A 16,146-nucleotide genomic window follows, 5' to 3' on the forward strand; every position below is an offset into this window, starting at 1 on the left:
AAATTCTTCCAGAAACTTTTGTGTCAAATTTATTTAAGTGCAAAGCTTGCAGAATATGATTTCCAAATCAGAAGTCTTGACAGTTCTTGTGTTTCTTCATCCTTAAAATTGTTGTTAGATGAGAGCACTTGCAAACACAAATTTTCTCACGCACTTGATGTGACCACACAACTCAACTCATGATGCAAGTTATTTAAATATCAGTCTTCTTTCATTTACAAGCCACTTTGAATATGTGTTTATTCCTTTGAGTCCTAATGTTCCTCTGCCTTCATCTCTGACCCTTTACTTACCACCCACACTGTTTACCAGAAGTTCAGGAGAGGGTTTTTTGTGTACCCAGATGTTCTCCATTGCCTTAGGGTTGTCTTGATTTAATTGCTTGTTTAAATACAAAATGTGTCTGGCATAGCATGCCACATTGTCACTATTACTACAACATGCCTCACAGCCCCATCCTTATTTCTGCAAAGTGCCATGCCTCCTCACCACAATAGTCAGTATACAAAGCTACAAGCATGAATACAAATGTGGCTTTCAAAAAAGGGTCACTGAAGTTCACTTCTTGGACCTCTCTTGAGTAATGCCAACCTGAAGAAATAGTACAAAGAGAGAAATCCAGCAGCTTTCCAGCTGCATGGCCTTGTTACAAGGACTATTTCTACAAGAACACCAGGGAATCCTGCATGATGGAGATGAGCAAACCAACAGCACTCTGGTAGTTTAGCAGTCTGGTGTCATCCTGGGGCTGGAGAATAATTTGTGAAAGGAGTTCCCCAAAAGAGGCACAAATCCCATCTTCCCTCCTTAGCTGCAAAGAACAAAGGTGAAATGCAGTGAAGATACTTAATTCACAACCGTCTTTTATTTTTACTAACTGGTCCTATTGACTTTCTCCTTCAACTGAAATTCTAAAAGGAAGAAGCAGTCATTAAAGAAAAGGTCATGAGTGACATAAGACATAACAGAAATGCACTCCAATGGGAAATCAGTGTTTGACAGTAGGTACCAAGCCAAGTCTTACACAATACCAAAACACACAACAAAGCTGACCTTGTCCCTTACCTTCCTCAGAGCCCTAAGTCAGTTTATCCAATTAAAGTACTGGATGTTCTTAACCAATATTTTCAGTCCTCTTTTTAGGTTAGTCTCACAATTGTTATAGTTCCAGACAAGTCATCAATTAAAGATGCATACAGTTTAATTTGGATGGATGCAAATCAATTTGCATTCTTATGTTAGCACCAAGAAACTTCACTTAAACCCCAGGATCACTGAGATGCCAATGGCATCCTGGCTTGTATCAGAAATAATGCAGGAGGAGAGAAATGATCATCTCCCTGCACTCAACTCTGGTGAGGTTGCACCTCAAATATTGTGTTCAGTTTTGGACCCCTCACTGCAAGAAAGACATTGAGGCCCTGGAGCGTGTTCAGGAAAGGGCAACAAAGCTGTGAGAGGTCTGGAGCACAAGTTTTACAGGGAGCAGCTATGGGAACTGGGATTGTTCAGTCTGAAGAAGAGGAGGCTGAGGGGAGATCTTACAACTCTCTACAACTACTTGAAAGGAGGTTGTGGCGAGGTGGAAGCCAGCCTCTTCTCCCACATAAGTAGCAAAAGGACTAGAGCAATAGGGATAGAACTGGCCTCAAGTTACTCCAGTTGAGGTTGAGGTTGGATATTAGGAAGAATTTCTTCTCCAAGAGACTGGTCAGGCACTGGAATGGGCTGCCCAGGGGGATGGCAGTCATAATCTCTGGAGGTGTTCAAGAAGTGTTTAGGTGTTGTACTAAGGGACATGACTTAATGGGGAAATACTGGTGGTAAGTGGGTGATTGAACTGGATGATCTTGGAGGTTTTTTTCCAACCTTAGTGATTCTATGATTCTGTGTCTAAGGTATCTGAAGGAAGGGCTATAAAAAAGGAGACAGACTATAGCAGTGTCTATTGTGATAGGACACGGGATATAGGATATATGGGAAACAATGTCAGCTCCGCATAAAAACAGATTATTTTTTTAAGCATATATAGCTGTAGTCTTTTTTTCACTCATTTTATGTTTGCCATTGTTATTGCTGTGCTTTGTCTTACTTCTTTACACACATTATAGTCAGCATAGCTAAGATGGATCACCTAAGCTCAGGTAAACTCTGCTTTCATAGAGACCCCTCTTTCCATTGCCTTTGGAGAGTTGTACCATCATATTTGGAGGGCTCATTCCCAAGGCTGAATCAAATAAGGTGCAAAATATGTGGAGTGAATCTCACCCTGCAGCTTCTTTCAGTCTGTGAATAATATACAACTGGTACAAGTCATGTGGGCTTACCTCTTTGCTCACTTGGTCATCTGAGAGAATATGAAATCAAACAAAATCAGTGGATCCTCAGTCAAAGATGATTAGGATAGCAACAAGCTCTGTAGACTTTTAGTAGCTTATCGGTTTTTGATTTTGTATTCCCATTAAAATATTGTGTTGCTGTGTGTTTATTCTGTTGTCTTAGAGTCTGTGAAGCTGTTTTATTCAATCACTATCACTCATATTTCATATTATAAGCAAGTATCACCCAAAGCAAGATTGGCAATAAAAAGTCTCATAGGTGGCAGCTCGACTCATAGACAGATGTACTTTTGTCTAACCTGCATGAGAATAATCACCATGTTTATAAAAAGAGCAATTTATTACAGTGTAAAAATACAGGACCACATATTTATTGAAGATTTCCACACCAGTAATAGCATATCCTCCTCATCTAATTTATTTTCCAGTTTCTAATTGTCAGCCTCCATTTTCTGCTTTACTCCTGCTCTAGAGAGATATCCTATCCCAATTATCACAGTGTGGACAACAAAACTTAAAAAGAATAAGACCTTAACTGTCTCTAAATTCTCTTCAAGGGAATTAATTCAGACAAAGCTTTCCATTTTCACTTGAGCCTGACAGTCTAATATTGGGTGATCTCATGGCATGATGTAAGCTTTGGATTCCTCAGTTGCTTTTCTCTTTCAGTCAAAAGCTCTTAGAAGATCTTCAGTCAGTCTCTAAAGCTTTTGTTCAGACCAGCTGGGTTTTGCAGTCTGTAAACAGAAAGTCCCAGCAATGCTAAAGGGCATGACAGACATATAGAACTCCCTAGGGGCTGCTGTGCTGTTTAGGAATGAACATTAGTTGTCTCATTTTTACCAGACACACCTACTAGGAGCTACTTAGTGGTCAAAATGGAGGCAATGAAATATAGCCAGATTCTGGGTTAGGGACCATGACCCACAAAGACACCTAAAGCCTCTTTTTGATGAAATGGGGATAGTGGTATCTGAGGGCTGTGAAGCTGTACTGTACAAGATAAAAGGCACTCCTAATATTCACATTGACCTAATACAACATATCCATTTTAGAATGCTTTATATATTCTATTATATGGGGAAAAACTAGTAGGATAAGTGGTCCTTTACACTCCTCATCTAATTACATTCCAAACAGAAAAGCAGATGGAGTTCCCAATCATAAACACCTTGCTGTCATTACATGACAAGCAAAAGATGTAGACTTTCTAATAATAATTAATTACTGAGCATAAAATGTAAAAAAATCCAGCAGTTTCTCTATATTGCATTGTGGTAATCCCACTTTTTTATACTGTCAACTATTCCAACATGAAGTGCATATAACTAATTAGGTGAAGAGTGTTTTTCTCAGGTTAAGTAGAGCACCTTCACCTGCAATTATTATACTTTTGGAAAGCCCATCCTGATTATTCAAAGATGACAAGATAAATCAAGACAGTGTTATAACAAGTTCTGTGTGATTCCTCTCAAGTGCATTTAGTAACTGGTCAAAATGGCCAGGAAAAAAAGAGCTTTAAGTAAACAAATAATGCTATGGACAACTACAGTACCTCTTATCCAAGGCTTTCACTGCATTTGATAAGTATTAATTAACTCCCATAGTGCTGCTTTGAAGTAGGAAAGGGATATATTTAAGTATCTTCATTTGCTGCAGGAATACATTCCCTCTTTTCATACTTGAGGGGGCTGCAGGAGCTGTTTAACACACATGAATATTAAGCAAGGGTTTTAGAGAAGAAGTAAGGAAAAGTTAATCCGAAAGAAACCCAAGAGAGATTTACCAAGGTAGAAAGCAATGGCCCACAAACTTTGTGGATGACTTAGTTCTTCTTCAGCCACCTCTCCTTTAAATTTACTGTAGCTTTTAATAAGACAGGAGGATTTTGCAGGCAGCCTGTCACCACTGAGCTGCAGAGAGCAATATGAGCACGAAATCCAGGCCAGAATTGGCAGAATCTTGCTTTTATTCTGACAAAATAAGAGAGGGGACTCTAAGTGATCACAGCAATGTAAGATTTTAGCTTTGTATTGCTGAAAGGAGATGTGAATGGAGTAATGGCTTTATGCTAAAAGAGAGTTGCTTTAGATGAGATATAAAGAAGAAATTCTTTACTTGGATGTTGGTGAGGCCTTGGCACATGCTGTCCAGAGAAGCTGTGGGTGCCCCATCCTTGGAAGTGCTCAAGACCAGGTTGGATGTGGCCCTGAGCAGCCTGATCTGATGGGAGGCAACTAGCCCATAGCAGGGGCTAGGTTGGAAGGGGCTCTAAGGTCCCTTCTAACTCAAGTCAGTCTATGATTGTGTGATTCTACGAATGTCTGGTTGAAATCCAGAGGATTCAGTAAGCTTTTTCTTCCTCTCAGCTAAACACTGTCAAACTGTTAGTACCTTATTCTCAACACATCTCGCACGGTGCAGGGTACTGCACTCAGGAGCAACAGTCACCATCTAGCTCAGGGTTTCTGTCCCATTTCTCTTGGTGGTTATATCAAAGGTGGATAGCCATATATGTGACTCAAAATCACTGAAAAACCAAACCATACTTCTGAGAGCATTATTCAAATGTCTCTTGAACTCTGAAAAGCCGGTGCTCATAACCTGGGAGGCTTCGGATTGGGAAAAAACGTGGCATGTCCATCACAGCCTATATTTGGGGGAAAACTCTTTATAGTCTTACTGGTCATACTCTGCTTAATATCTGACTGTTGCAGCTTGAAGTTCTCATTTTGACGGATAAAAACTCTTAGAGATGATTGAGATTAGTAACAGGGCAAAATTCACCAAGCAGCCACTAAAAAACTATGGTAGGAACATTGCTACCTCTGCAGCAGATATTAATGACAAAGAGCCCACAACTTCCCTTTATCATGAAACAACACAAATCACTTGCTTTTGTGATAAAAAGAGAGGGCGTTCAAACAAGATAAACATAATCTTAGTAGCTAAGTTTTCTTACAAATTTATTCACTCTTTCAGTGCTCTTTTTTGGAATGGATAAGAAAATGTAATAGGTATTTTGCCAAGGATATCTCCAAAGAATCATTCTAATAAGAATGTCCTTTACTCACTTTGACTACTTCACATACAATTTCTATGTGCTCTTGCTAAACTATATTTGAGGAATTTACCAGCTGGCCTATTCTGACAGGCTATCCAGATTATTTGCTTAGTTTTACACCAAATCAACATCAGTGCTTCCAATTGCAGTATCAGGATTATATTAACAGCTTAACTTATGCTTAGTTATTAATCAGAAACAATTCTGGCTGGCAAACCAAACATTCATCTTAATTGAAAACATCGTGCTTTTATTTTTCCATCAAATTAATAAATGAGGTCACCAGATGGTCATTGGTTTGAACTTCCTGGGACTAATATTCCTTGTATGCTTTACCATAAAGCTAAAAATCTTTAATGTAACCAGCACATCATATGAATCCTTTGCCCAGCACTGGCTGTCTCCTGTGATCAAAACGCCTCCTAAAAACCTAAACTACACAAACAAAGAATCCTTTTCTGAAGCAAGCCTTCTATATTCTCAGTCTTTTTTTTTTAAACACATCCAGGGATGGTGGCTCAACCACCTCCTTGGGCAGCCTATTCTAGTACTTAACAGCCCTTTCCATAAAGTTTTTCCTGATATCCAACCTAAACCTCCCCTGGCAAAGCATGAAGCCATTTCCCCTCATCCTGTCACCTGTCACCAGTGAGAAGAGACCAACCCCGCTCTCAGTGTAAGCACCTTTTAGATACTGGAAGAGAGCAATAAGATCTCCCCTCAGCCTCTTCTTCCCCAGACTAAACAGCCCCAGTTCCTTCAGACTCTCCTCATAGGACATATTCTCCACACCCTTCACAAGCCTTGTTGCCTTTCTTTGCACCTGCTCCAGCACCTCCATGTCTTTCTGTACTGAGGTGCCTAAAAGGCTGAGAGACTGAGGACTGTTCAGCCTAGAGAAGACTGACGGGGGGATCTTATCAACACTCACAAATATCTAAAGGTTAGGTTGAAGATTCCAAGAGGATGGGACCAGGCTCTTTTGGTGGTGCCCAGAGACAGAACAAGGGGCAGTGAGCACAAACTGGATGTAGCTCTCCTCTGTGGGTTTTAGACTAAACTTTTTTGAGCAGTTCCAAAAAGGTGATAGCACCCAACAGTCAGAAGAGAATTATAAAAGTCTTCAATTGTAGTTCATGTCACTGGGAACTCCAGAGTATTCATGTGATAAGCATTACTGAAGAGCATACGTGTAAGACTCCTTACACCTTTCAACTATGTTTTCTCTGATCTCACAGGAGGCCTGGTGATACTCTTAAGTCATTACACCTTGCTGTTAAGTAATCTGTGGACAAAATAATGCCAGCAGATAAGCACCTTTGAAATCAGTGTTACCACAAGATGTCACTCTACACTTTACAGAAAGGTTTTGACTGCCTTCTAAAGAGAGAAAACTTGTTTTTTCCCAATCAATCCTGTGAAGGCAGGTTGGGTGTGAATCAATGAGGAGAATAAAAACAGAGCAGTCTTGTGTTTTAGATAGAAGTTAAAGAAGAGTAAGTATGAAGATGCAGTTTTAACAGTTCAACACTAGAGAGTAAATATAACTTCATAAAGCAGTTCTGTGTTATTGATAAACCCATGCTGGAATCTGTGAAGTATTTACAATCTTAAAGTCTAGGAAATCAGAACATAAAGTTAGCTTCAAAACACTGATATGGTTGTGAAGGTAACTCTCAAAAGTAGGAAAGTGCCACAGATAAAATTTAAGTACATGATCTCACCCTGTTTTTTCTTTGTTCTCAAACCATGATGTAAATTCAATATGCCCATTCAATATACCAAATAGCCCCGCCTTGGGGATTCTGTCTGACCACCCTTAGCACCGTTTGTCACAGGGGCTGAAAGGCTGAGAAGGATAAGAAGATTTCCTGAAGGTTCTTTATCTTAAGAGCATTAAATGGCACCCCGAAGAATTAGATTCTACCTCTGACTGTTACAGAGAGCCTCAGTGATGATGAGGAAGTCAGCCACACATTCTAATTTTTTTCCATAACAATCACCCATTATATGATCTTCACGCTTCAAGTGCCCAAAGTGAGACGTCAGGACATCTATACAGGACAGTAAATAATGACGTGAAAGCAGTGAATTAAATGCTGGCTCAAATGCTGAGCACTACGTTGTCTGTGTGCTAAACAAAGCTGGATTTTTGAAGGAAAACAGAGTGGGAAAAAATAAGTATCACATTGTATATAGAGACTGAGCCAGAATAACAGATGCTACCTTTCATAGAATCATTCAGGTTGGAAAAGATGTCTAAGATCATCTAATCCAACCCATCCACATACCACCAGTGGGAATGAAGAACACACTTTGCAGTATTTCTTGTCAAAACATACTTTAATATCCACCAAATCCCCAAAGCACAGAATCATACCTGAGTAAACTAGAGTAGAAGTTTCAGAGATATATGATAGCCACAGGTAACAGTTAATATATATGTGTATAGTCTGCGTGTATATATATGTACTTATGTCTCACGTGCACCTTTATGTACGTATATATATGAATATATGCATGTATACATGTACCAGTTTAATGCATCTTACTACTCAGTGCCCCATCTCAACTGCACTTAAATATCTTAATTCACTTAAATCAGAGCTTTTCATTGACTTCCATGACACTGGAAGCTCCTCACAGACAAGGTTAAGAACACCAAAGTCTTGGAATTCAATTAGTCACAGCAGTGACACTGGGCAACAAACTTGGCTCACAACAGCTATGACAGGTATACCACTCTCCAAGGCTAAAAAGCCTCTGTGATTCTAAAATTACCTCGAAGCTCCTTAAAAAGTTGTATATAAAAACTAATAAAAATGACACCACAGCCTAGCATAAAATTACTCCAGAGACCAAAACATTAGAGAGGAGCTCTACTGACAAAAGTAAACACCAGGATTACAGATGGAACAGCCTGCTCCAGATTATTTCTTTCCATTTTATTAGTAGATGAATTAACTACATTAGTAAGATAAAAATCCAGTCCTTATTTAACGCAAGAAAAAATCATCTGTCTCATTATCCCTTCATATTCGTACAGCTTGAAAGAAGAAATAAATTATTCATGATAAAACCAGATTATCTAAATGCATCTCTTGATAATTTGTCTCTCGTTCACGTCACAAACCAACAGTAAAGGGCGATTCCTACTTAATGCGAAGAAAAAGACAAGCTCCACACTGGGACAGCAGCCATGCAGCAACAGCTGCTGCAGCTGCATTTTATTAATTCTAAGTACACATGCAATCCATGTAGCCAGGACACATTTAAAAATGGAAAAAATAAATAATAATAATAGAAAGAAAAAAAAAAAAAAGCAGTACAGGAACAAAAACAGCTTTTATTCCTTGCTGGATTCTGAATACCAACAAGCTCAGTAATTACCACATTGCTCATATTAAAGACTCATCTTACAAATGGTTTTGCATTTCAAATGAGAAAAGTCCACAAAGCTCCTGAATTCCTTGGCTGAGATGTAAACGCTATCATTCTTTGGTTAAATGACAGCAAAACATGAGCAGAGGGTTGTATCAGGATTACAAGTGATTATGTATTACCTAGGTTGTATCAGTGCTGTAATCAGTTTCTTCCTGTACACAGGCAGAGAGTCAAAATACAGACCTGGGCTGAGATGCTGAATTTTTCGGAGCACATCAGCATTTAAATCCAAAGTTTTTGTTCAGTTCTTTAAAGATAAAATCAACAGCAAGGATGAGATTCCAGTCAAGATTCCCACAAGAATTATCAGAGTTTCACTTTTGGGTTCAGGTCTTGCCTAGTAACTCACAATCTTTTAATAGTCAGAATCTTTCAAGCAAAAAACTGATTTGAGGTTTCCATACAGGATTTCCACATCTTCCCAATTGCATATTCACACAAAATTATTTCAGTTTTAAGGACTTGATGTTGGGGAAGATTCTCTCCAGGCTATTCCTATCTCTATGTCTAGCAAGCACCAGGCCTTGGCTCTGGTTGCTCCTCATCTCTATCAGTAACACCCTGAAAGTCCCACAGGAAAAAAAGTAAAATTAAATAAAATTAAATAAATCTGCAAATAAATAAATATTTATAGAACTATAGAACAACTCAGGTCAGAATGGACCTCGAAAGATCAACAGTTCTGACCTCTGTGGGAAAGGAAACCAAGGAGAAGCTACGCAGCACCCTCCTCAAGCATCAGCTCCTTCTTCACAACTTGTAAAGTCTCAGGTTTGACTTTAGGAAAAATTTCTTCTCAGAAAGAGTGGAAAGTTGTCAGCACAGGCTGCCCAGGGAGGTGATGGAGTCACCAACCCTGGAGGTGTTCAGGCCAAGGGTAGATGTCGCACTAAGTGACATGGTCAAGAACTGACATAGGCACGGGTTAATGGTTGGACTAGATGATCTCATTGGTCTTTCCAACCTTAATGATTCTATGAACAACATTTCAGACCTCAAGTAAAACTCTGATCTCTAGATATTTTTAGTCTGATTTCCCCATAGCAATGTGTTGTCTGTCTGCTGGTTCTTAACAACTGACTACAAATGCTCTTCTCAATGCCATTGTCATTTGGTGGACATGAAGCCTCAACTCCACAAAAGACTCAGCAAGGGTGAGGAGAGCCAGGAGAGAAATGAAGATACTTCAGGGGGAAATTTCACTGCTATGGGATGATAAATAGCATTGGGACAGAACACACAGGAAACTGGGTACATTAGACCAGCCATTTTTTGGAACAAATAATTCACACTTGTTACCAGATTTCTGCTGGAGAACCACAAGGGTTGGTCCCATCAACTGGCTGAGGTCCAACCCCAGCTCATAAGAAAAAGATCATAACCCGAAGATCTAGTGCTGCTACCTTTAGCTCTTCGGAGAGAGAGCAGAAATTTGCTTACTAAGAGAACTGGATTTCAAGAATAAAAGCAGCTGCAGCTGTCTTCAGGCAAAACAAAAGCTGCTCTTGAATTTAAATTTCTGTTCTGTTCCAATTCATGCTGCAACAAAGAAAGATGCCAGTTTGGGAAAAGTAGGACTCTGTGAGGAGTAATAACAGGCTTCCCCATTGTCAAAGATGTCATTTGAGTGCTTCTCAAATGTGACAGAGTGAAGGGTTTGTGCGCGTATTTTGAGCTCCTCAACATTTGTAATAGTCTGAGAGAGTTACATTATTTTTAGATGCAGCTACAGAAGAATCTTTATTTCTCAATCAGGAAAGGTCTGGATATAAATCTCTGGAGGAATTGCTCCAAAGCGTGATCCAAGGCAGCCAAAGTCAGTGGGAGTTTTTCTATTGCCTTAAGTGAGTGCTGGATTCAGGCCCTTGGAAAGAGAATTGCCTCATGTCCTTAGGCCAGATGCAGGCTTGGCTGGGCTGCATTAATTCCTCAGGAATTCGGTGTCATTACATGAGGTGAAATGGGTTGATATGACCCCAAACCATCTCACTGGGATTATGTCTCAAGAACAATGACATATGGGAGCAGCGACCTTACATTCAGGAGCAGTGTATCTAAACATGCTGAACATGTAAGCAGGGATAAAACATCTACTGAGAGCAAGCCTGGCAGGTAGGACCAGATACTCTCCCAGTATAACAGTTCATGTAACACCTTTTATGTCCCTAAAACACCAACACAGCAGTAAGTGCTGAGACATGGTTCTTTCTGCTGATTGAGAAAGACTGGTAGAGTTTTTACATTAAGCATGGAAAGAGTTATCCTGGTCAGTAGAATGGGTTGTCTTTATGTTTCCCTAGAAAGGGCACTTAATGGGTAGCCTATAGAGAAGACAGCTTCAGTAAATATCCTAAGTGAGCTTCAGCCACAGCACACAGCTTCTTCAGTACTAAAGTCAATAGAACTAAGGTTAAGCCATTGGAAACCACACTGTCATTTTCATGCTCATTGTCCTAATGTTTGTTTTACTAGTTTAAAACATCCTAAAATAACTAAAAGAAACTGTCACATGCTTAGGGTCTCTTGAAGAAATAAATGGCTGTATTTTATGACCCCTTATATATATTCTTGATTGTCCTGTATCACTCTCTAGTAATACTGAGGACCATAAGATGCAGATCAATGGAAGTCTGGATACCAATGACTGCTAAATTATACTGTCACAGAACACACACACAAAAAATGTCTCTTTTAACATAGATCATTGTAACAGGGCTTATTTAAAGGTGATAGCGCAGGCAGTTTGATAACATTCATATTAATTTGCAGAAACGGTACAATGCTATTAAAAAATAAAATAAAATAAAATAAAATAAAATAAAATAAAATAAAATAAAATAAAATAAGATAAAATAAAATAAAATAAAATAAAATAAAATAAAATAAAATAAAATAAAATAAAATAAAATAAAATAAAATAAAATAAAATAAGGAAAGTTATGCAAGCATGAGGGGGAAAAAAAAGCTAAGACTTGGTTTAAAAGTCCTCAGGAAATACGTCATCTTCCACAGATTGGGTTTATCCGAATTTTAGAAAACCTATCGAGATTAGTTTGTACCTAATACTGCCTAAGATGATTACAGCTATTTGTGGCACTTTAATTCCTGCTAGAAACAAAATGATGTTTTATAGAGATGCACTCAGCAAAAAAACCCAACAACAACCTCACAACAAAACAAACCAAGCCCCCAAAAACCCAATTCTGACATAACCCTCTTTCATCCATTCCCATTTCACAGAACAGCCTTCTAAGCTGCCAAATGATGCACTTTTCTTAATGAAATGGAGACTAGGCATATATGTAGCAGAGGATTTTAGAAATGCATTATACTAAACCATGCTTTCCTCATAAAGAACAGAACTGGGATAAGAAAAAATGTTTTGTAGTTTTGACATGTCCAGATGTTTGTTATTATTCTCTTCCCTGGTTTTCCTCTCTCTTATCTCTGGGGCTTCAAGATGCCCCATTAAGAGATGATCCGAACAAACAAAGCATTTGGATTTCTGCAGGTTTCATTTCCTTTTCCTTAGAGGGTAACTTCTGAAAAAATGAATGGTCCCATCACAGCAACACATGCTACAATTTGAGAGGATCCCGTGGATTTGATGCCATGTAGCTAGAAAGCCAGAATCCTTACGAGCTCAGAGTAGCAACAGTACTTTAACTTCTCTTCTTGCCATGCATAGAAGGATTAGTACAGTCTTTTTAGTGAAAACAATTTGGATTGACTGGATTTTCAAAGAATTGTGTTTGGGCCACTTGATTATAAAAGGGCTTCAGAGACTGCAGCTCCACGTCTTGCTTTGAAAATGTGCCTCTTGGCAACTAATTCAGCTGTAACTCAACACAGCAATGCTAACAAGAAGTCCAGCAACAAGAACAGCCTTAAGGGAAAAGGAGATGCTTTGAACCCAAATTAAAATGCAGGAGGACAATCCATCAATAATCCTTTTGTAAAACACTTACAGACATTTTACTTCCATCTTTGCTGTCCATTCATCCATGTGTAGAATGTGTCTTACTTTTCTCTCGTTACTTGTAAAGTCAGCAATTGGTATTTCTTAAATGCACGGAAGAGTAAAAAAAAACAATCAGATGCACAATGAGAGCCCAAGTTCAAACACAGCTGGTAGAATCAAATCACACGGGCATAACGTTCAGAGCAAAAGGAAGCAGACAACACATCAACCTCAGTGCTCAGATTTGAAAAGCACCTCTAGCTCTATTTATTCCTCCTTATTGGTTCTTGGAATAGTCAAAGATATCCTACAGATTTTTAATGAACTTTGGAAGCTAACCAGAGTTGAACATAGGTGTAAAGGACAGGGAAGGTTACAATAGCTGGGTTTGTTTCTAAAGGAATCAAGTTCTACTGAAGCTGCAAGACCTACAAGAATTGAATTTGGAGCTTGAAACAGTACTGACTTTATAGGTGGTGGGATTGGGCATTATGCATCCAGGTTAACATTTCTGTAAAAAAAGAATGTGGGGTTTTTTTTGGTAACAGTTACAGCCTAAATAATCAAAATGTCAATGAATTCCCAATAATACATTAGACCATTATAAAGATGAGATCAAATTTTGGAAAGTGTTGAAAAATCACATTCAGAAAATTATATCTAAGTATTATTAGTAGGTCAAAATATCCAGACATTCTGTAAATATGGAAACAAATGTACTTTAGTCATAGAGAAATTAAATAAGGCCAAGAGCTTTGCTTTCAGTAATTGCTCATACTGTCTGACTTACAGGTGAATGAAACAAACTATGATGGGAAGCTAAAATAGATGAAATGGAAATGATATGGGTTTTCGTAAAGAATATGCAACAACATCATTACTGATTGCGTAATAACATTCATCGTCCACGCTTAAAATATTGAGAGGTCATTCTTCCATGTTATTCCAGAATCTAGACCAACCAAACGTAATCATGAGAAACTTCAAACACATTTTGCAATTCTGAAATCTCTTTTATACAAGCAAGCAAGGTAAAGACATCCAAGGGCCTAGAATTAAAATTATGTCTCACTTCCATACCACTGTATTCCTCAATCAGTTATAATGGCAATAAAAATATTTTCTTTGGTCTTTATATTCAACCTTAATGTAATTTTTTCCCAGACCTCCTTCATTTTAACAGACGTAGCTTGATACTGATGTGCTTCTACTTTTATGATGTAAAACCAATTACTTCCCTAACTGCTACACTTTATAGCTCTGCGACACGCACAGGTGCTCTGGATTCAAACAACCAAAACTTCAAGATACATGTGGTTCAACAGCTGTCGTTTGTGTTAAGAAATGCTCTCTTCTACTAAATCTGCACAAAAATTACACATTTTTGTGAAGAAATGAAAAACTGAGGAGAAAATGCAATGTGAGTGACAGGGAAGAGACCGGCAGAGCAAGGATGACAAAACTACTGTCACCATACACCAGGACTGGCAGCACATGCACTCATGGTAGAAGTTCATGACCATAAAGGCATTATTTTATATATTGTAACTCAAGGAAGTTATTTTACATAAATCTCTAACACACCAAGCACTCCATTTGAACATAAGCTGTCATTTACAAGGTGAAGGAGGGACACTCAAGTAAATGGAACAAAACTGGGTGATACACCAACTTGTCTATTTGAACACTGTCATGGATGGGAACATTCACTCAAACATTCACTGTGTCCTTGAGCAATTTTCTTCACTAAGTTCTGAGCTTCTCTGGTTGGCTCTTCTCATAAAAACATAATGCAAAAGACACAAAGACTTTAGATGACATTTTGCACCAGCAAAATCTATGGAACTGTATCCATTTACCTGTGTGGAGATGCAGCTTCACATTCCAGTTCGCATGAACAGTTATGTGCTACTCTTGTTCAACAATTTCCATTAAACAAAGGGAAGAGGCAAGGTTTAGGAACGACCATTCAATGCCCTATCTTGCATCAATTTTTCATTGCACTTTCCATTACAGTTAATAAGGTGATACCTTTGAAATATCAGGACAGCAATTTTCCTCACAGAGCAACTGGAAAAATCATCTCGGCATGCTGTTGCCTTATAAACACAAATTAAATTATAAGAGGGAAGTTACTACGTCTGACCTAGGTCTGGCCTTCAAGAGCACATGCATAGCACTAAATATTAGTACCTACCTAGAAGAGCCTGAAACAAGCTGCTCTTAAAGATGCCCATCACCTTCCTGATGGCTTTTTTCAGTTGTTGCTCTTCTGGCTTCTTTAGTTTTTTACAATATTCTTCCAGAAGCACCAGAGCTCGGTCAGTATCTAGAAATGAACAAGTACAAAGACAGTTTTTATTCACTCTGGGAAGCATCAAAACACCCAGATAGGAACCCCATTTCTAAAGGCATTGTTCACACATGTAAGGAATATTAACATCAAATAGTTTTGCATGAGGTGCATGCAATGAGCATTACAACATAAGCAAAACGGAGAGCATAACCCAACACTAAAACAGGAAGATTACTGCATATCTTTTGAATAACGTCTACAAATGTTTAACTTTCCTTTATCCAAAACCAGCTGGAAGTTATGGGTTTTGAATCAAATTACAATTTGCAGAAGCTACATAATTATAGGCAATAACCATTATGGATATTTGTTCAGGAAAACTGGCCTTAAAACATATTCAGAGAAGACATGAAAGTCTTTGCTTGGCATCTGAAGCATTCAGTTTCTCTGTCCTCTGAATAGCAAATGTATCTGAAAGGCGGGTGTCCAAGAGGGCTATTTTTATTCCCTCAATACATATAATTGCTATCTACCTCTTTGGTTAAAAATGAGATTTTGATAACAGACTTGCATTCATGTGTTGGCTCAAGTGTAGCAATCCAGCCTTCTGTAGGAGCCCAGGAAAACAGAGCTCTCTTCTTGCTGCTATTGTTTTAGTATAACCATTTGCCAAGAGCATGAACGTCACAAAATTGTATGAAATCCAAACATCATCATTTTATACATACAATAAAGTGCTGGGAATTAGAATCAGAATTAGACTTCACCTTTCTTTCACTCATCCTAAGCAGAAATGTCCACATACCTATAAATGACACTGAGATGTTTGCACACACTTCTGTAATTCTATTGCCACCAAGTGTGCATTAAGACTCCCAAGCAGTTAAAGAAATGAAAATGAATAATTGCAATGAAACAATTGCCTCAATTTAAACTTCTTATCATAAAATTCTACTTAGCTTAATTATTGGGTACGTGCAGATTCTTGAGCTAGATTAAACTCAATGAAGTTCTGGCAAAATGCTTGGAAAGGCAAAATAGA

At 38.4% G+C, this 16,146-nt stretch overlaps 1 protein-coding gene across 12 annotated transcripts in view; it reads right to left on the reverse strand.

Annotated features, from left to right (window-relative positions):
* DLG2 (discs large MAGUK scaffold protein 2) overlaps positions 1-16,146 on the reverse strand; it is a 964,547-nt gene that overhangs the window by 934,049 nt on the left and 14,352 nt on the right. For all 12 annotated transcript variants that reach the window (XM_032442240.1, XM_032442236.1, XM_032442239.1 and 9 more), the window contains exon 3: positions 15,006-15,137. In XM_032442240.1, coding sequence (XP_032298131.1) covers positions 15,006-15,137 — 132 coding nt within the window. The remainder of the gene's footprint in view (positions 1-15,005; positions 15,138-16,146) is intronic.

The sequence above is a fragment of the Coturnix japonica genome, chromosome 1 (genome assembly GCF_001577835.2).
Source record: "Coturnix japonica isolate 7356 chromosome 1, Coturnix japonica 2.1, whole genome shotgun sequence".
NCBI lineage: Eukaryota > Metazoa > Chordata > Aves > Galliformes > Phasianidae > Coturnix > Coturnix japonica.